Raw genomic sequence first — 19,850 nt, forward strand, 5'->3', positions numbered from 1 at the left:
GCGCCCTGCTGTACCCTCCTGGAGGCAGTTGATTCTCTTCTGCTCCTTAGACCTTGGGCATGCTCTCCTCAACGTGCTCTCAAAGCCCCTGATATCCTCCATACACTATCGGACACAGTTAGTGTGGGTGGGAAGAGTATTATTTTAATACTGTGATGTAGGGCTCATAGAAAATTGCACAGATAAATAATTAAAATAATGAAACAGATGACCAGAAAGAGAAGTAAATGCCTATCTCCTACTGGCATGCAGAGGAACTGGAGCTGTGGGAGGAGGGGGAAGGGGGTGGAGAATGGAACACTCATGAGTGTATGCTCTGGGCATTCGGCAGGTGAAAATCTGTCCAAATTTGGAATTGGTACCTCCAGCTTCCCTTGGCACTCTTTAGTACAGGTCTTTTGGAAAACATACCAACATATTATCTATTTTCTTCTTCACTGCCAGTAAGTAAACGGTAACATTTCTTTCTAAGGAAACTGAAAAAAATTTAAATGAGAGACCATTTTATTCAGCTTGACACCAAAGTTATTTCAATTTATAAGAATTAGACTATGAGATATTTGGGATAAACCCAAAGATATTAACAAATCCCATTTTAAAAGAGTTCTGATGCTTTCCTCACATCCAAGTTCCCACAAAAGTCAGGATGGAAACAGTACCAGAAATAAATGGAAAACATCTGACTGGACATAGCACACCAGTTCAATGGTGGGGCTATCAACTCGCATAGCCTTTCTGATAGGCAGTTTGGCCAGAGAAATTAAGAGCTTTAAAAATATCCAAATCATTTTATAAAAAGTTATTTCACTAATAAGAATCTATCCTGAAAAAATAACTGGAAAGCCAGAGATTCCCAAAGGAAAAAAAAATGTCATTGAAGCTTTGGAATATGATAGTGATTGCTTGAGAACAAACTAAATGTCCAACAGTAAGAGAATTGTTAAATAAATAATGATACACACAGTCATTATAAGCATGTTTTTCAAGTCAAACCCAGTTATAATATTAAATATAAAAGGAGAATACCAAGTTGTATATGCAATATGATTTAAATTCCATTAAAATAACCCCTCACATAGGATAAAGGAAAAAATGGAAATGCACTCAAACCATAAACCCTGTTTATCTCTGGCAATGAGATTGTGGATGAGTTTGTTTTTCTGTTTATAGGTGATAGGATAATAGGTGAGTTATGGTTTGCTTTTTATTTTCCTGGCATCAGCAAAAGAGAACAATACCTAGTGCTTTAGAAATTGCCACCTATGGATGATCCAAGAGCAAAGATTCCAAAATAAATGATCCCAGTACAATACATAAATGATCAGAAAGGATGATCAAACAGGACTTTTCTTTCTCTCCCCACCCTCAGGTTGGGATGGCAATAGAACCACCCCAAGATCAGTGTGGAAATCCCAGAGCAGAGGGGGACGGGGCCTCCTCACAGGATGGGGGAGGTGAAGGGGCACACAGATAGCACAGGGAGACATCACACCATAGGGAGAAGCTCCCTGGGTAGCAGGTGGCACCAGAGCAGTGGTGGGCCCTGACTGCAGGAGGTGTCTAGGAAGATGGGCTTGAAGGCAGCTTATGACATGCCCCATGCTGTAGGGGGGCACAGCAGCTAAATGTTCCCAAGTTTAAGGAGGGAGTAGCACTTACTAGTAGGTGAGAGAAGCCCTGTAGTCTAGAAAGGGTCCCACAGCTGACATAAGGGGGCTCCTGATTGGGGTTGCATGAGGACATTTTTCTAGGGACTAGATGGGGCAAGAGGACCTGAACTCCTGGGTGGACATGCCAGGTGGGTGTGACTAAGGACAGATGCACTAAGGACAGATGGACATGCCAAGCGGATGTGACTAAGGACAGATGACTAAGGCCTTTGCAGCCTAACTGCCCTTGGATAGAGTCGTATTTGTATAAGTCGCCCCCTCCCCACTTCAGACTTGCTTTGAACGCCAGAGGGGAGAGAAGCATAAGAGGCAAACAATCCTCAGGACTGGGTTTCAACCCAAGTGTCTGGGAGGACAGGTTACATGGAAGCGATTAAATATTCACAAAAGAGAGCTCAGCATCAGAAACTCAATTGTGTGGCGGAAAATAAACTTATATTTTACATACCTGAGCTTATGACATGAAATATTTGCTCACTGCATATATTTTTGTGATTTTCAGATTTTGTACTAATGGCCATATTTTGTATTTTACAACATTATTTTTTAAAAAGGAAAAAGAAAAGCATCATATCCACAAACAGTTGCTCATGAGTTAAAACCCTGCAGAAAATGGGGCAAAGGCTGATGGAAAGTCACCCCTGGCTCTGAGGATCATCTTGGCCAGAGCTGGTTTTGTGTCTGTAAGAGCCAGGATCTCCCTCTCAAAGAGAACCCTGAGTCCTGACCACACCTCTGAACTTCAGTCATTGAGATTCTGAGTTAGTGTAGGAGCAGCTGGGAGTAAATGTAAAACTGGTCCTTCCTGTACCCCATCACATTCCCCCCTTGTCTGCCTCCCTCCCCCAGCAAATCAATATTAGTGAGGTCCCCTGTAGGTGACTCCCTCTTTTTCCAAAACCAAGTTTTGTTCTCTGAAGCAATAGCAAACAACAGAACAAATCCACCCACACACAATGATGACCTCTAAATGTTTGAAAAACATGTTGGTCTCCTGTTAGGCTTCCTTGCTCCAGGCTAAACCACGCCAGGTCCTCATGATATTTTCCAAACATCCTGCTATCCTTCTCACCTCCTTGGAAGTTACACCTGAGATTGTCCAGGGCCATTTAAAATGGACCCAATAGTGTGGCCCTGTGCTTACGGTGGCCCAGAAAGACCTACTCTAACTCTGCTCAGGCTCCGAAGGACATTTAGGAGGCCCCTGCAATGTCTCAGCCTGCAGTGGGGGACTCAAACACAGAGCTTTGGCAAGTGAGTGGCTGTTAGCCCAGGGCTCCCTCTGCTGCACTTATGCACTTGTGGGGGCTTGGGCTGCAGGGCGCACAGCACTGGTGCCAATCACACCCAGCCACCCAGTAGACCCAGGTCAGGGATGTATGTGCTGTCACCTACAGGGCCCTGGCAATGAGGTCTGGAGACAAGAGGATGAGGGAGTACGGAACTCCATCTTGCTCTGCTGACCCTAGCCCTCCCCTGCTCTGCTGTGGGAATCCCCTCTTCTCTTCTTCTCTCCCCCTCCCCCCATTCCCACTTTAGGCAGAAGCAATCTCCATTCTTTCCTTCCTGCCTCCAAGGCTCTTACCTAACATCTTGGCATCTCCCATAGCTACTCCTCATTCTAGATATACCGTTGCTACATTTGTGGGCCTTGTCCTCCCTCCAGATCCCTCTAGAAGAGATAACACTCCCTAACATTAGAGGATTCCATCAAGTTGCTGCACATCCCCCTTCACAGACCCCCTCATGTGCTCAAATCACAATAGAAGGCACTCCCTCTGCTGCCAAACCCACAGCTCTCCAGGGCTGTGCCAGCCCCCCTCACCTCCATGCACACCACACCCCCTCAGCCTCCTCTCTTTGCTGCTGTTACAATGTTCCCATGCACCACCGCCCCATCCCCCGGAAGCATTGATTTGGCAGATTTCTTGGGGCCAGCAATGTCCTAACCTGTTTGTTTTTCCAGGGCTGATGTTTGCAGGAATTTTCTTGGAACCACAACAGAAATCATCCCACGTCCTTATGCAATTCCTCTGGGAGGCTTCGACAGATAAATAAAGCCCTTGGTCTCTCCACTGGTCTACCTTTCCCAGAGAGCACCTGAGTTTCTTCTGAAGCCTCCAGCATCTGTCCATCTGCCAGGGTCTCTCTGGAGCAGCCATGAAGTCCCTCGTCCTGGTCTTTTGCCTTGCTCAGCTCTGGGGCTGCCACGCTGCCCCTCCTAACCTAGGTCCGGGTTATAGAGCACTGGACTGTGATGACCCAGAATCAGAGCAAGCAGCCCTGGTGGCCATGGACTACCTCAATAAGAACCTTTTTCGGGGCTACAAGCACACCTTGAACCAGATTGACAAAGTGAAGGTGTGGCCTCGGGTAAGTGAACCTCCTGCGTATGAGCTGAAAGACCTGTTTGTGGAACTTAACTGGGTGTCTCAGAAGATCACATCTCCCAGCAAAAATGAAACTGCAGAGGGGTAGACTCTGATTTCTTCCCCAGAGGGAGGGAGGGAGCAGGTGAGGGCAAGAGAGGACACATCCTCTTCTGTAGTCACGGTTCTTGGCAAGGAAAGTGCTGGGGTTAGGGGAGATTTATAGGAAAAGAAAAGGGTAATTTGAAGATCAAAGATAGAAAGTGGCTAGCTAGAAAACCCAAGGTGCAAGAGACTGAATTCGAGTTGCCAAATTATCACTGATTGTAAATCACTTATCTTTCTTTGCTTCAGTTATTTCTGGACTTGAAAACTTACCTATTATTTGCCAGGCCCTTTCACATATATTATCTGCTTAACTCCTCCCACTCCTTGCCCCTAGTCCTGTGTGGTAGGTATTGTCCTTGTCTTACATAAGAGGAAACCAAGGATCTGACAAATTAGGGCTTTTGTTTTTTTCTTTTTGCCCAAGGTCATATAATTAGTAAGCACTGGTCTGGGATTCGATTCCAGATCGGTGTTCCTTCCTCCACACAAGCTCCTCCCACATTCCACATTCCAGAGAGAAGTCTTGGCATGAAGGAGATTTACGTCCTCACATGCTGAACAAGAAACCAATGCAGTCAGCGACAATAAAGGTCAAGCTAGAAAACATGTCTTGGGCATCAGTTGAGAGAACTGGAGAAGTGAGGAAAAGGCCTCTGTCTCTTGACTATTTTGAAATTAAATTGTATATCTGATGAGGAATAATTCTTTCAGCAAATGTTGAGTAGAATCCTTCTGTGGGCAAGAACAGTGGGCAAGTGTCAGGTGCTATATTATGTTGAACCATATGAAATTGCCATTTTTGTATATTAAAAGCAATCAAATATTGGCTTTTTTGTTAATTCTCACTCGAGGATATTTTTCCATTGATTTTTAGGGAGAGTGGAAGAGAGAGGGAAAGACAGAGAGATACATTGATCTGAGAGAAACACATCAGTTGGTTGCCTCCTACACGCACCCCAACCAGGGCCCAGGCCAGGGAGGAGCCTGCAACCGAGGTACGTGCCCCTGACCGGAATCAAACCCAGGACCCTTTGGTCTGCAGACTGACGCTCTATCCACTGAGCCAAACTGGCTAGGGCCAAATATTGGCTTTTTAATGGTTCAGGCCAATACAAAGGTAAGAAAAGACATAGTGCCCACAAGAGTTTTAGAATCTAGAAAGGGAAATAAGGTAAACATCAAGATATCTGAATTGACTAACATCTGAGCTCCTAATGGGACAAAATACCTAAAATCAGGATTGTCCCAGATGGATCCTAGGAGCTCTGCAACCATACTGATGTACAGAGGAAACTGATCAATTCAGAGGGAATAGCAACGTGCATCTGTGAGGAAAAGGTAATGAACAGACGGTGTGGTTTTCTCTAAAGGCAGAGCTTGGGAGTCACTTTCCTTGAGAAGCCCAGAAGTGTGCGGCTCCTACTCCCTGCAGCTCTGGATGTTTTCAGGAAGTTAACTGGGGCACATCTGCACATCATAAAACACAGCTTTCTCCCGGAGAGGAGATTCTGAGGCTTCAGGTACTAGCGAGTAAGGAAGAACAGAAATAAGAGGCAAGAAGAACTGGGGTGAAATAATAAAATAAAAGGCATAGTCATACCTTCTTGATTTTGCAGGCTTTGAAGAAAGGATACAGAAACAGGTGAACTGGCAAGAACAATTCCAAGGAGTTACCCTTCTCCTATCACTGCCTCCTCCACAACTCCTGGTTTATGCTAGTGACTTACACACTGCCTCCTCTGTCAGAGAGGCTCCTCTTCCCCCCTCATCACCAGCAGGGGGCAGTAGAGGGCAGCAACTTTGCATCTGGCATTTATAAGCCCGAGACAAAAGCCTTTAGGAAGGAAAAGGAAATGGGGGTGGGGGAGGAAGGAAAGTAGCTAGTGAGAGGAAAGGAAAAAAGAAGTAAAGGGAGGGATGGAGAAAAAGTAGAGACAGTAAGATAACATCCTACAGCACCTTACTTTACTGCTTCACTGAGAAAAATCCAAAGCTGACTTTTTTAAAGCACTGCTTGAAAGGCGAAATTTTAAAAATTAAATAGGTGTCAGCTTCACTTTTAGCTTCCAAACAGAGTTCAGAGTGATGGCTGTGATTCCATCACCTGTCCAAGCTCACGCCCCCTTCTTCCTGGTAAACACCCTTAAACACCTGCCCAGCCAATAGAGGAGGACTAGGAAGACCCATTGTGGTTTCGCCCACGGGCAGGTCAGCGCTGGGTGAAGTTGCACACAGTAGGAATGACTTCCATGACCTCTCCAACAGGTGGTGGGTTCAAGTCCAATGGGGGCTCACGCTTTGGCCTGATCAACAGGAACAGGGCAATACACTGCTCACTTCTTCATTCTGTGTCTCCACAGCGGCCCATGGGAGAGGTGTTTGAGATGGAAATAGACACGCTGGAAACCACCTGCCACGCACTGGACCCCACCCCCGTGGCCAACTGCTCTGTGCGGTCACTGGCGGAGCACGTGAGTGGCCCTCTTCGGGTGATTTCGGATGGTGGCCCAACCAGATCCACTGTGGTTCTGCATGGAGCAGGCCTCTTTATCCAGCTGCCCAGCTGGCCCTCATGGCTAGCCAGTGTGCAGTTTCTAAAATTGCCATTCGAAGCCTCCTTCCCTGGGGCTAATTTTTGCAACAGTTCACCTTTCTTATTGTAGCCCTCCTTGCAACCAGAGTGTAATGTGTCAATATCACCCCCCGCACCCCCCCCCCAAGAAGGTGATTTTGTGAGGCCCACCTTTGACAACCATGCCTGAGGGACCAAGCCCTCCCTGGGTGAGAAGTGAGAGGCCAGCCCTCCTCCCAGGCCCTCACTGTGGGTTTATTTCTCTAGGCTGTGGAAGGAGACTGTGATTTCAGTGTGCTGAAACAGGACGGCCAGTTTACTGTGTTGTCTGCAAAATGTGATTCCAGTCCAGGTAAAGATGATTCCTCTTATTTTGACCTTGTAGAGAGAGCGAGGAAGGAACCTGCATTGTTATCAACGTTCTAGCCACTTTGTTGGTGAGGAAAAGGAGAAGCCAAACTTCCTGGGTTCTGGGTTTGTAAAACTGTTTTAGGGAGCTATTCTCCTTGGAGGTGAAAGTTGCGCCTTGATGAGAGGGGCTCCAGCAGAAATGTCAGCATGACAGGAGCCACCTGAAGGTTTAGTAAGAAGCAGAGATTATGCTAAGCGAAATAAGCCATCAGAGAAAGACAAGGATCACATGATCTCACACACATGTGGAATCTAATGAACAAAATAGGTCCAGAGACATAGAAGCATGACACAGACTGTCAAATCTCAGAGGGAAGGTGGAGGTGGGTGGGTGTGGGGGGTGAGGGTGAGGACAGGAAAAGATTACCATAGCTCTTATATGCATAACCCATGGACACACACAATAGTGCAGCGAAGGCCTTGTGGGGAGGGGGGGAGGTGTCAATGGGACATCTGTCATACTTTCAACGATAAAGATTTTTTTTTTTTTAAAGAAGCAGAGAAAATGCCTAAAGCCATTTGGATCCTGTCTTAGCCCTTTCTAAATAAGCAGAGCTGGGGTGAATGCCGCGGAGAATGACAATCCTCCCTGATCCTTCTCTCTGTGCTTAGATTCGGCGGAGGACTTGCGAAAGGTGTGCCCAGACTGCCCCCTGCTGGCCCCGGTTAATAACACCAAGGTGGTGCGCGCTGTAGAGGCTGCTCTGACCGCTTTCAACACTCAAACTAATGGCTCCTATTTCCAGCTTGTAGAAGTTTCCCGGGCTCAACTTGTGGTAAGACTGGGGCCCTTTGATAAATTGGGACATCGGCAATGCACGCGGTGAGGGGCAGAGCAGGTGCAGGGGCAGTAACTGAAGGCAAGGAAGGGAGTGGGGAAAAGAGTCCTGGAGGGTATGAGGACCCGGCGTGTCATCAGGATCTCAGTGTCTCTCTAACATAAAACAGCCAGATGCTGCCAGTCCCCAGTTTCTCAGCTCCAGTTAACCCTGTGGCTCTCGGTTCAGCGGGTGGGAGTTCCCACGTTGTTCAGAAACACCCACCGGAAATTCATGGGTCTTCATATCTTTATCATCCATCCTCACTGATACTCCTGTTTGATACAAAGGCACAGGCCTACTCACACGAATAGGTGTATAATGGTGGGATCCTAAAATGCCTTTTGAGTCACTGAAAAAAAATCTAATTATACTGTGGATAGTTTAGCATATTTGAATGCAACAGGATTCTAAACTGGTTTTCTGGATACCAGCCATGGCATATTTGGAAATCTATTAACCAGAATATGTGCTTCTCAGGGCACCCTCACCCCCAGACTCTACCAAATAACAGGGATTTTATTATTGTAAGTGTCTATATGTTCCATAAGAACTATAAAAAAGTACAAGTATCTTCCATACTTTCATTTCTATTTTTTTTTTCATTTGATCCTGCTCTCTACAGTTGGTGGGAGAGGTAGCAATTGATTTCTTTACTGTCCCGCTCTATCTTGGAATAACCTGACCCTTGGGTCTCAAAGTGCAGCCCAAGAGGGAGCTGGGGTGGGGGAGGCAGGGTTCTCACCCAGATCAGTGGAAGGTTGGCCACTGGGTTCCTGCTTCCTATTTGAAAACTCACTCTGCCCTGAATGATGGGCAGTGGATACTTAAACCTCTTCCAGGGGAGACCTGCCCCCAAACTCTGTATTCAATACTGGAGAACATGAAGCCACAATAACCACCCTCTACAACCCATTGGGGCCATCTTTCCTGGCCACTCACTGTGGTCTATGTGAAAGGTGCTTTGGAGTGTGCACTGACAGGGCCCTTGCTACTTCCCTCCATCCTCTCTTTCCCTGCCTTTTTCATGCCAAGTTGTGTGACTTCATGAGCATTTTCATTTCTCTCATCAGTATCTTACACATACGACCTATGTGGAGTTTGCAATAGCTGCCACTGACTGTGTTGCTAAAGAGGTCACAGACCCAGCCAAATGTAACTTGCTGGCAGAAAAGGTAAGTGGGCCAGGCCCTGGGGATGGCAAAGCTGGTTGTAGAACAGAGCATCCTTAGAGCAAGCTAAGGATGCTAATCTTGGGATTGTGGAAAGGGGATCACAGTGCAAAATACCCACTCCCTATGGGGCTGGGTCATGCCAGCCTTCTTCTGAGGTGTTACCTCCTCCTTTTAAGAGCTGTCCTCACATCATTTCACCTGCTGAAGGTCCCTGGTGTTAGGAAAATGACAGACTGTTCCTAACTAAGCCAAATCATGCCCGATTGCTGGCACTGTGAAGTGTAGATTTTCTAGACATACTCCGGATATTAAATCTTTCAAGTCACTGGGGCCAATAAAGTCCACTTCTAGGAATTTAGCCTAAAGAGAACATCAGAGATGTTTGACAGAAATATATCTATATACACATGAAACTAATACAAAAGTAATATTGAATGTAAACAGTAATTGGAAAATAAAATTTGAGAAACACATTGAGTAATTGAAATAAAATAGTTCCATAATTAATATATATCTGTAAAGATGATTTATCATAGATACATAATGACCCACAGAAGATCTGAATGCCTAACAGGGGAGTCACTGAATAAAATAATGGCACATCAATAAATAGAAAATTATGCAGACACTAAAAATTATGTTTTCAAGGAATAATGAATGATGTAAGAAAATGCTCTCATATTATAGTAAGTGAAAACACATAATACCGAATGTTATAGTTACAATGATCCCAATTTTTAAATGATATTCAATCAGTATTTTAAAATAAGAAAAATACATGGACATTAATGGAAACTCTCCTGAGCTAGTACCATATGAGGGACTATGGGGGATTTCTCCCACTCTCAAAGCATTTCTGTATCTTTCACATTCTATATAGAATTATATGATATATATATATTCTGTAAGCAGAAACTATAAACTTTAGAAAACTGTGTGTGTGTTTAAAAAAAAGAAAGAAATTAAGAATTCAAGGATTTGTTTTCTTTCCTTTGACATGTTGGAGTATCAATGAAACTGGGAGAGAAATCCACTTATTGAACCAGTTCAAATAACTCCTGTCTTTCTGTGGCAGCAATATGGCTTCTGTAAGGGGTCACTCACTGAGAAGGGGCCACTCAATGGAAATGAAAAAGTTGCAGTGACCTGTACAGTGTTCCCAACACAGGTAAGGGAGTCATGGATACACTTGCCCTCATCTTCAGAATACAATGACCCCTTGGCATTTATGTAGTGTGTTAGTAATTATAGGGAATTTGTTGCCCTGACCCACAATGATAAATAGCACTGGGGTATGTGGAACCATCACCAAATGGAAGGGTATTTCAGCCATTCCTTCCCAGCCTGAGAACTGGTACCTACAGGGTAGAACCATCCTAGTAGGCATTTGACAAGGCCACTTTTTATTTGTGGGGTGGGAGAGGTTTTCTGAGTTGCAGAGACCAGGTGGCCAGATCTTTCCAGCAGCTCCCAGTGGCTGCAGGTGTAGATGACAAAGAGGCTGACACTGCTGGTGAAGGTTAGCCATCAGGTAGGGTGCTTTTGCTCATGAGATGTGTCTAAGTCCACAATGCCCAAGACAATTGGTGAGAGGGGGCTACCATATGCCAATTACCCTTCCCTGCATCTCTTATGATAATCCTTTGCACCTAGGTAGTTCTTTTCTGCCAGATTTTATGTAAATAGAAATTATTGCTGAGAAAGAATTGGGTGGGGTTCCACCTAAAAGCATGGGTGGCCTTGTCCGGGAGGAGAAAGATAGCTAACCTATGGAAACGGTTCTCTCTCCTGCCTATGTTGCCACAGCCTCAACCAGACAACTCCCCTGTGGCTTCACCTCCAGCTAACCTGCCCGAAGCTCCTGCGGTGTTGGGACCCCTGCTGGTGGCAGCTCCACCGCTCCCCGTGCCGGTGCACCGGGCACACTATGACCTTCGCCACACCTTCACGGGTGGAGCCTCAGTGGAGTCTGCCTCAGGAGAAGTCGGGAAAGCACCCAACGTGGCACAGCCTAGCGTGGCTGTAGCTGCCGGTCCAGTGGTCCACCTTTGCCCCGGGAGAATCAGACACTTCAAGATTTAGATGAAGGTCAGGGATGAGAAGGATTGGCAGAGAGAACATAGCCATCATTTTGTCCAAGTCTGAGTAGGGGTAGGGGCCTTGTCTGCTGCCAAGGCAAGTGCTACATGTGGTCTAGATTAATATCAAGTCTTGAATCCCAACTTCTCTTCCTTCTTCAGAAAACAGAAGCAAAGGGGATGATGGTTATGTTTGAGGAAAGGCATAAGGCTGGCGACTTGTCATTGTTCTGATAATAAGCCACCACCATTATGTTCTCTGCCTTCTTTGACCTCAGAAAAACAACTGTAACTGTGACTTTGAGAGGTGCTCAAGCCAAACTTGTATTTGCTTGTTAATAAAGTGTCTGAAGGATCTTCCTGAATAAAGAAGGTTCTAAGCAGAAATGTGGTCATAATTATTGCCTACTTCCTCCAAGCTCATGTGTATGGCTTGTCTTCCCAACAGCCACTCTACAAGTGTCCCTAAGCAAAAGCAAAATGAAAATAGAGATAAAATAGAACAAAAATATGCTGTATTGCTACACACAGGAAAAAGTGAGACTAGAATCTGCTAAAATCCCATAAGATATGCCCATTTCCTTATAAGAAAATAATTCTTTTCATTTCATAAAGGTAAAAAATATGGCTAAACAAAGTCCAAGTGCCTTAACTTTGTACAGCCAAACCAACCATTGTTTTCCTCAATACCCAGGTAAGGAGAGACTGGCAATTAACACAGGCAAGTAATTTTAATTACACTGCTTATTATATATGTTTAAAATAACTGTTGATTGTTGCCAAAACCGGTTTGGCTCAGTGGATAGAGCGTCGGCCTGCGGACTGAAAGGTCCCAGGTTCAATTCCGGTTAAGGGCATGTACCTTGGTTGTGGGCATATCCCCAGTGGGAGGTGTGCAGGGGGCAGCTGATTGATGTTTCTCTCTCATCGATGTTTCTAACTCTCTATCTCTCTCCCTTCCTCTCTGTAAAAAATTAATTAAAAAATATATGTTTAAAATAACTGTTGATTGTACTGCAGACACTTCATGTTATGATGCAGGATTGGTCTTTCCAGCCAATCTATTTTAAAAGGTGAAAGATTTATGCAATCTGAAGAGAAACCAGAGTATAGCCAATCTATTTTAAAGCTTTAAGTGAAAGCTCTATTTACAGTATGATTAGAGAAGGGAAGTGTGGACAGGTAAATTCAGTGGACATTTGTAGGCATTATTAAAGTACTCGGATAACATAAAGGGATAAACAGTTCCCACTATAGAATGGTGCCTAGACAATTTCAATTTTTGTTCTGAGTGATCTAAAAGATGGTCTCTTTAATATAGTATTTTAAAGGGACGAGGCTAACAACCAGTTAGTGGCTTCACTTGAACCAAGAAAACTGAATCAAGCATTGACCATCACCTATCATTCTTGCCTTGAGGTTTTGCCAGTATCCCAGAAGGAATGGCCAGGAAGGTGGTAAAACCACTAGGAATCTTAGAAGTCAAGGAAGACAAGGATGATATGGTCAGCTGGGTTAAATGCTGCAGAAAGATAAATGAGAATGAGGACTGAGAAAAGGCCATGGTTAGTTGACTTTCTTGGAAGTCATGGTAACCGCTGGCAAATGCAGTTTTACTAGAAGGATGAGTGTAAAAGCCTAGTTTGCAGAGGGTTGTTTGGTGGTAGTCTAAGATAAGGACATAGAGGGGCACATGTATTCTCTTTCAAGCAGTTTGATTGCAAAGGGTGGGAGAAATAAGATGTAATTTAAAAGGATAATTGGGTGGAGAAAAGACTTCTTTTTCAACAAAGACTTTTGAACTTATTTAGGGAAAAATATATAAAGAGATGGGAGAAGAAATAAAGGAAACGATGGGGCAGGGTGCTAGGATAAATATTTAGTAGAAGATTTGAGCAACTCTGCTAAGGATTCTAGTTCTTCTTTGTGGGAGCTTGACTTAGATCCTGAAGAGTCATATTTCACCCAGCACTAAAAGAGACTCACCTTCTGTCCAACCTTATACACACAGGTGTGGCTGTAAAGGAGCACATGGAGTATTAGTCACATTATTTTCCATGGAGAGTGAGTGATAGATTACCAACCCAAAGTAGCTTAAGTAAAAAGGGGAATGTGTACTGAGAATTCAAATGGAGGAGTCCTACCTAAGGCACAGCCAGATCTAGGGATTCAAAAGATATCATATCTTCCTCCTCCTCCTCCTCCTCCTCCTCCTCCTCCTCCTCCTCCTCCTCCTCCTCCTCCTCCTCCTCTCTTTCTCCCCATCTCTCAGCAATGCCTGCTTTTAGTCTTAGCCAGGATGGCCATTGCCAGTGTCACACCTACATAAGCATTAGTGCCTAAGCCCGAAGAAAGAGAGAAGGGTCAGTCAAGAAGAGCCAAGGAAGGAGTTATTCCAGGGGAATAGCAGACATGAAGGCCTGGAGGCAAGAAATAGGTTGATGTAGCCAAGAATGATAAAGGAAGAAAGCAAGATGAGGAGGGATGTAGAAGATGAGGTCAGAAAAGTGGACAGGGGCCAGGTCATGAGCAGCTTTGTGGTCCCCAGAAGGAGATGAAATGTCATTTTCAGTGCAATGGGAAACCATGAAAGGTTTTAAGCAGGGCAGTAATATATTCTGATTTATGTTAAAAATTCACTTGGGCTCCATGGTTCTCAACCTGAGGATGGGGTGAGGTTGGATGGGGCAGCATCACCTTCTCCTCACAGAGATGTTTGAAAGTAAGTGGAAGCGTTTACTTGGGATGCTACTGGGCAGAGGCTAGGGATGCTAAACATTCTGAAATGAACTGGAGAGCCCAACCAATGAAATCCCAACAATGAACAATGATTAATTCATGCTCCAAATACTAATAGCATTCACCTTGTTAGTTGCTATAGGGAAAATGAATTATAGCTGGGCAAGAGTAGCCATAGGATAGGAAGTGACTGGAGCTTTCTAGAGGAGGGATAAGTGTACCTTAGGCTAAAGTATTGGGCAGCAGGTGGAGTAAACCAAAAATAAAACCTGCTGATGAATTCGATGTGGGGGTGAGAAAGAGGGAGATGGAGGATAACTTCTGGATTTGTGGCTTTTCTAATTGGGTAGATGGTGGTGCCATTTACCCAATTACCCACTTACCCATTTACCCACTGCCTCAGCAAAGGGCAGTGATTAATTTCATTTGAGTTACCTCTCTATCTTGAAATTGTGCAGTTTATTATTCTACATCAGGCTAACCGATGCTTCTTAAAGAAGCAGTGAATCTGACAGAGCTGCATGACCTGGGCCAAGTTGCTTTACCTTTCATTTCTCATTGCCCTCATTATACATCCAGGTGTATACAACAGCCCGGAATGGCTGTAAAACTAAATGGAATGTTTGGAATAGATGCTTGGAACCTTCTTGACACATTCTAAGTCCTCAGTAACTGTCTTTCCTTATTGCTTCCTCTTCCTGTCCTCTGAATTTGGTGTCTTCAGAAGATCATGTTTCGGACCTTCTCTTAAATGTGTATCCTCTGCTCGACAAGTTGATCCTCACTTGTGATATAAACTCTTAGTCTTACACAGATAACTTCCAACTTTAGACTACAGGATGGGTCTCTTATTTGAATTCCAACACTGCTTTTCCAAATGTCTCCAGGATTTCCTCACTTGAATTTACCTAGACCAGTTTCCTATGTGATGTATTTATCTAAAAGATGCATACCTGAACACTCAGCATTATTCAAATGTGCATATTCTAGAAAACTTTCTTCCAAAGAATAAACATAATTTAGAGAGGATGAGTTATGGATTTATTAAATTTACCATGCTTATTGCACAATTTTTGCATTAATGCTGCTCTATATTTTTTCAAAATCATTTTGCAGAGTGCTCTCTCTTAAATTAAGAGCATTGCATAAGTCCCATTTATTTGCCTTCTTCATGGCTTTTTAATCACATCTAACTCATGTACTAAAGTTATTGAATTTCAGGTATGTTTTTCAATACTTGTACCAATTAATAATTGTTGATGGATGTTAGGATAATACAAACATTAATTTCCCAAATAATCCTTTTTGTTAAATATTGCTAGTGTTGACACAACTCCTATCTCTGCATTGGCTTTTTAGGATATTTTACCACCATCCCTAAAATGTTCATTTTTCTCTGTCATTGGGATGCTCATTTCCATCTTATCATTATGACTCTGACACCCTCAGGAACTACCCCACATTCACCAATAGCTTTAGTGTCTCTCCTCTCTAGCCTCAGCCAACTTCAACACCCCATGGCCTCCCTCCCAATCTCTCTCCCCCATCTTGCCTCCTCTACTGTTTCTTTGTTTCTGCCACCCTCTTGTTCCCATTGCCACACCCTCACAGAGCAGTTGTCCTATCCTGATGACAAATCTACCTTTGCTCTGCCCTTATTCACCTTTTCTTCCACCTCTCAGTCACCCTTGATCAGGTTAAACTGGTTGTTCAGCCTCACTCAGGACTTCAGCTTCTCTATTTTTATGTATTAGTTCACCCCTCAGACCCCTCCTGGTTTCACTTCCTTATCTGTGAGCCCCAGGCCCCAGTCAGTGATTTCAATGATAATCTGTACCACATGCCTTTCCAGGGCCCAACTCCAGCTGGACCTTTCCATTCCTGTTTATAGTCTGCCTCGTCCAACCGAAGGGCTTCCCATAGCGACGATGTTGATACCCTGACAAATGTTGCTTTCCATACTCAGATGGTATACCATGAGGCTACCAACCTTCAGACACCTCATTTTTACTTTATTTCCCATTGCACACAATGGCTCATTCATACATTTGCATCTCTCAAGTCCCTGATCACACTCCTACATCTTGACCCTCAATTGACTGAAACTCCCAGTTTCCAAACTAAAATAAATGTTTCCAAGTAAAAATTCCCTCCACTCCCCTCCAGTATATCTCCAAAGTCACCAGTTGTTGCCTTCTTCTCTCTAGCTCAGATTAGATGTCTTTCTCTTCTCTCAAGCTGTTGCCCCACCCTACCCCACCCCTCATCTTCCCTAATTAGTATGGCCTCTAGAACATCCTTTTTAGCCTTATATCAGCCTCACTCTTTCCATTGACCACGAAAACTATCACATAATCCCCATCCAAAAAGGGACTCTCCCCTTGATTCTGCATCCCTTCCAAGCCACCTCCTTAGCCCTCTGCTACCCTTTACCATCAAACCTCCTTTTAAAAAATCTTAATTATTTTTTTTTAATGTTACATGCCCACTCAAGAAAACTTGGAAAATACTGAAAAGCTGAAAGAATAAAAATAAGTGCATCATTTAGTCAATCCTATGTCTCAGACAGAGACACTGAGCGTTTTTGTATTATATTCATTTTACCTCCCAACCCTACTCTATAGACGTGCTTTATGAAACAGTATAATTATCCTGCATTTTCAATGGTCTATTCAGCTAGTACACTTGTAACTTAACATTATAACATAGACATTTCTGTCACTATATAGGCCCCGCAAACATAATTTGTAATGACTAGTCAGTATTCCAGCAAATGGACATACCATAGTTTACTTAACCATTCTCCTATCATTGGACATTTAGGTGGTTACCACCTTTTTACAGTTGTAAGTGGCATGGCAATTGTTAACCACAAGGCAACAGGCCCAAAATGGAGTTGCTTATGTTAAGTCCCATGTCACCAAACTGAGACAACTTACTTACAGTTTTGGCTTTCCCAAAAATGAAATCTTAAATTAATCAGTCAGGAATCTCCTGATGAGTACTAGTTAGGTAATGTGCCTGGTAGACCCCTGTCATCCCTAAAGGAAAGTAAGTTTGCAATAACTAACCTGCTCTTTTGCGTAGTAGAACTTCTTTTCTCACTCCTTCTTGCTTATAAAAGTCTTCCATGTTGTACAGCTCCTTGGAGCTCCTTTCTATCTGCTAGATGGAATGTTGCCCTATTCAGATCAGTTTTTGCTTAAGTAAATGCAAAAATTAAAATATGCCTCCATGAAATTTTTAATACAATAATTTACTATTATGCATAAAATTTCCAATACGTATGAATATTTTCTAAGAGTAGGGTTTCAGAAATAGAACTAATATTCCAAAGTGACTATTTTGAGATTATCAGTATTTATTGTGAAACTAGAGGCCCAGCGCATGGATTCATGCACCGATGGGGTCCCTTGGCCTGGTCTGCGCCCTCTCGCAATCTGGGACCCCTCAGGGGATGTCAGAGAGCCAATTTCTGCCCAATCCCCACAGGCCAGGCTGAGGTACACCACTGGTACACAAATCTTTGCAAAGGACCTCCAGTATGCATATAAGATCTTTGGTTAATCTCTTCCCGCCTTCCCCCTTCCCTCTGAAATTCATCAGTCTGTTCCATGTTTCCATGCCTGTGCATTGACTGTCTGCCCCCTGGTGGTCAGTGTGCATCATACCTATTGGTTGAATGGTCCCTTAGGCTTTTGTATATATAGACTAGAGGCCCTGCTCTACTTTCTATTTGGAGCCCTTTCTCTGTCTCCATCTCCTCCAGCCATCTATAAAAAGTTAGGGTCCCTGGGATTTTCATCTTGGCTCTTCTCACTTTAGTTTCTCCACTTGACAATCTTATCTATTCCACAACTTTAATTGACTGACTGTTCTTATTCCATAAAATTATCTCCTTCTGTTGTAGTTTTAATCTCCCCCCTCTCTAGTGACCCTAAACCCTCAGCATATAAATGTCCTCAAGTCTCTTCCATTTTCTTTAAGAGGCCCTTCCTCAATGCTATATTCCTATTTCATGTGTTGTTCTCTTCTATTTGCAGCCAAGCTTTTAGAAAATAGTGGTCTTAATTCATTAATTCCCATTTATTTTATTTTTTAATTTTCTTGTTGCCTGGCCAGTGTGGCTCTGTGGTTCAGCATTGACCTATGAACCAGGAGGTCACAGTTCTATTCCCAGTCAGGGCACATGCCCCAGATTCAGGCTCAGTCCCCAGTAGGGGGCATGCAGGAGGCAGCTGATAGATGATTCTCTCTCATCATTGATGTTTCTGTCTCTCTCCCTCCCCCTTCCTCTCTGAAATCAATAAAAATATATTTAAATTTTTTATTATTTTCTTATATGTACACAGCTAAGATTACAGAATTTGGGATGAGTTTGAGGTTAGTAACAAACTACATCAATGGAGTTAAATATTTTTGTGTGTTGAATGGGCTCACTGGCCACAGCCCTTACCACGTTCAGAAATGAGAATGGAAAATACTAGCAGGCTTAATTCATACTAGGATTCATTACATTATATCATTTGGTGCGGTATTATGTTTGTTTCACTCTAATTTCAAAACTATAAATTTTGCACTCTTTTAACCTGGCCTTAACCCAAGTGGTCTCCTTTTTCTTTTAACTGCAGTTTGGTTTTAATCTCCACTGCTCCACTGAAACTATTGTTAACAAAGGCCACCTGGGACCTCCTGGGTGCTGAAACCAATGGACACATGTTTAGCTTTTTATTTTTAAAATATGTTTTATTGATTGTTTTTAAAGAGAGGAAGGGATAGGGATAGACAGTTAGAAACATTGATGAGAGAGAAACATCAATCAGCTGCCTCCTGCACACCCTCTACTGGGGTTGTGCCCGCAACCAAGGTACATGCCCTTGACCGGAATCCATCCTGGGACCCTTCAGTCCGCAGGCTGATACTGAGCCAAACTGGTTAGGGCTAGCTTTTTATTTTTGTTCAAGTTCTGGGGTCATCTGACCTTCTGATACTCCTTTCCTTTTTGAATTCAATCCTTCCTTGTCCATGAGCCTTTCTCCTTTGTAGCCTTCCAATCTCTGACTTTTTCTGTTATTTTTTAGCTCATTTTCCCTCTGCTTGTCCCTTAAATATTAGTTTTTTTCAGAGTTTCACCTTGATAGTTATCTTATTACCTTACCTGCCTCCCAGAGTGAGCTCATCACTGTTGTGGTCTTAGCCTCCATGTGGTATTGATGATGATCTACTCATCCCCTTTAAGCTTCAGGTCCATAATTCCAGCACCTATTATAAATCTCCACTTAGAGTTCCATCAACCCTTCAAATTTAACAGTCCCAAACTCAGCTCTCCATCTCTTCCCTTTCCATATTGGCTCCATTCCTTTGAGAGCAGCACAACTCCGCAGCCCAGGCATAGAGCCTGAAACCTTGTGGTTATTCTGGATCCAACCCTCCTCCTCACTGCTGTTTCGGATGGGACATCAGGTCTTTCTTTTCTACATCTCATATCCACCCCTTCCTCTCTGTCACTTCTGTCTCTGCAGCTGCACAACCTCTGACAGGCCCCCCTCCCTCAGGAATGTATCAGGAGTCAACCAGAGGAGGTATACAGGGGATTGGCTTAGGCAACTATACCCAGGTTATTGTGGCAGCTGGGTAAACAGGATTTTGTAAGGCTGTCACTATCTGATCCTGTAGCCTGAAGTCCACAGGGCAGGTGCTCAGGAAGAGAAGATCAATGTGAAATGGGGGATTGAGAGCAGGCTGACCCCACAAGTATAAACTGGAACTCCATGAGGACAGACTGACACTGTTTGTTCTTTTGCCTCTGACTCTGGTAATGAGGGTGTCCTGCAGAAGTTGGCATCATTCATCACTGCTACTTGGAGAGATTTTTCTGACAACCAAGTCTTTAAAACCCTTCTGTGATTC

General features: G+C 43.8%; 1 protein-coding gene across 1 annotated transcript; it reads left to right on the forward strand.

The window, feature by feature from the left end:
- The first annotated feature begins 3,736 nt into the window (after positions 1-3,736).
- On the forward strand, positions 3,737-11,588 carry AHSG (alpha 2-HS glycoprotein). Its single transcript, XM_059687303.1, has 7 exons — positions 3,737-4,043; positions 6,508-6,618; positions 6,987-7,071; positions 7,743-7,906; positions 9,022-9,123; positions 10,199-10,291; positions 10,930-11,588. Exons 1-7 carry the CDS (start codon positions 3,831-3,833, stop codon positions 11,203-11,205), a joined length of 1,044 nt encoding a protein of 347 aa, XP_059543286.1. The 5' UTR covers positions 3,737-3,830; the 3' UTR covers positions 11,206-11,588.
- The last annotated feature ends 8,262 nt before the right edge of the window (positions 11,589-19,850 follow it).

This window comes from Myotis daubentonii, chromosome 3 (assembly GCF_963259705.1).
Source record: "Myotis daubentonii chromosome 3, mMyoDau2.1, whole genome shotgun sequence".
Classification (NCBI taxonomy): domain Eukaryota; kingdom Metazoa; phylum Chordata; class Mammalia; order Chiroptera; family Vespertilionidae; genus Myotis; species Myotis daubentonii.

What these genes read in the sequence shown, in the direction of transcription:
- AHSG (XM_059687303.1), top strand. Translation starts at nt 3,831, where the DNA reads ATGAAGTCCCTCGTCCTGGTCTTTTGCCTTGCTCAGCTCTGGGGCTGC. An exon ending in AAGTGAAGGTGTGGCCTCGG is followed by an intron (nt 4,044 to 6,507) that starts GTAAGTGAACCT and finishes GTGTCTCCACAG; the next exon opens with CGGCCCATGGGAGAGGTGTT. An exon ending in TGCGGTCACTGGCGGAGCAC is followed by an intron (nt 6,619 to 6,986) that starts GTGAGTGGCCCT and finishes TTATTTCTCTAG; the next exon opens with GCTGTGGAAGGAGACTGTGA.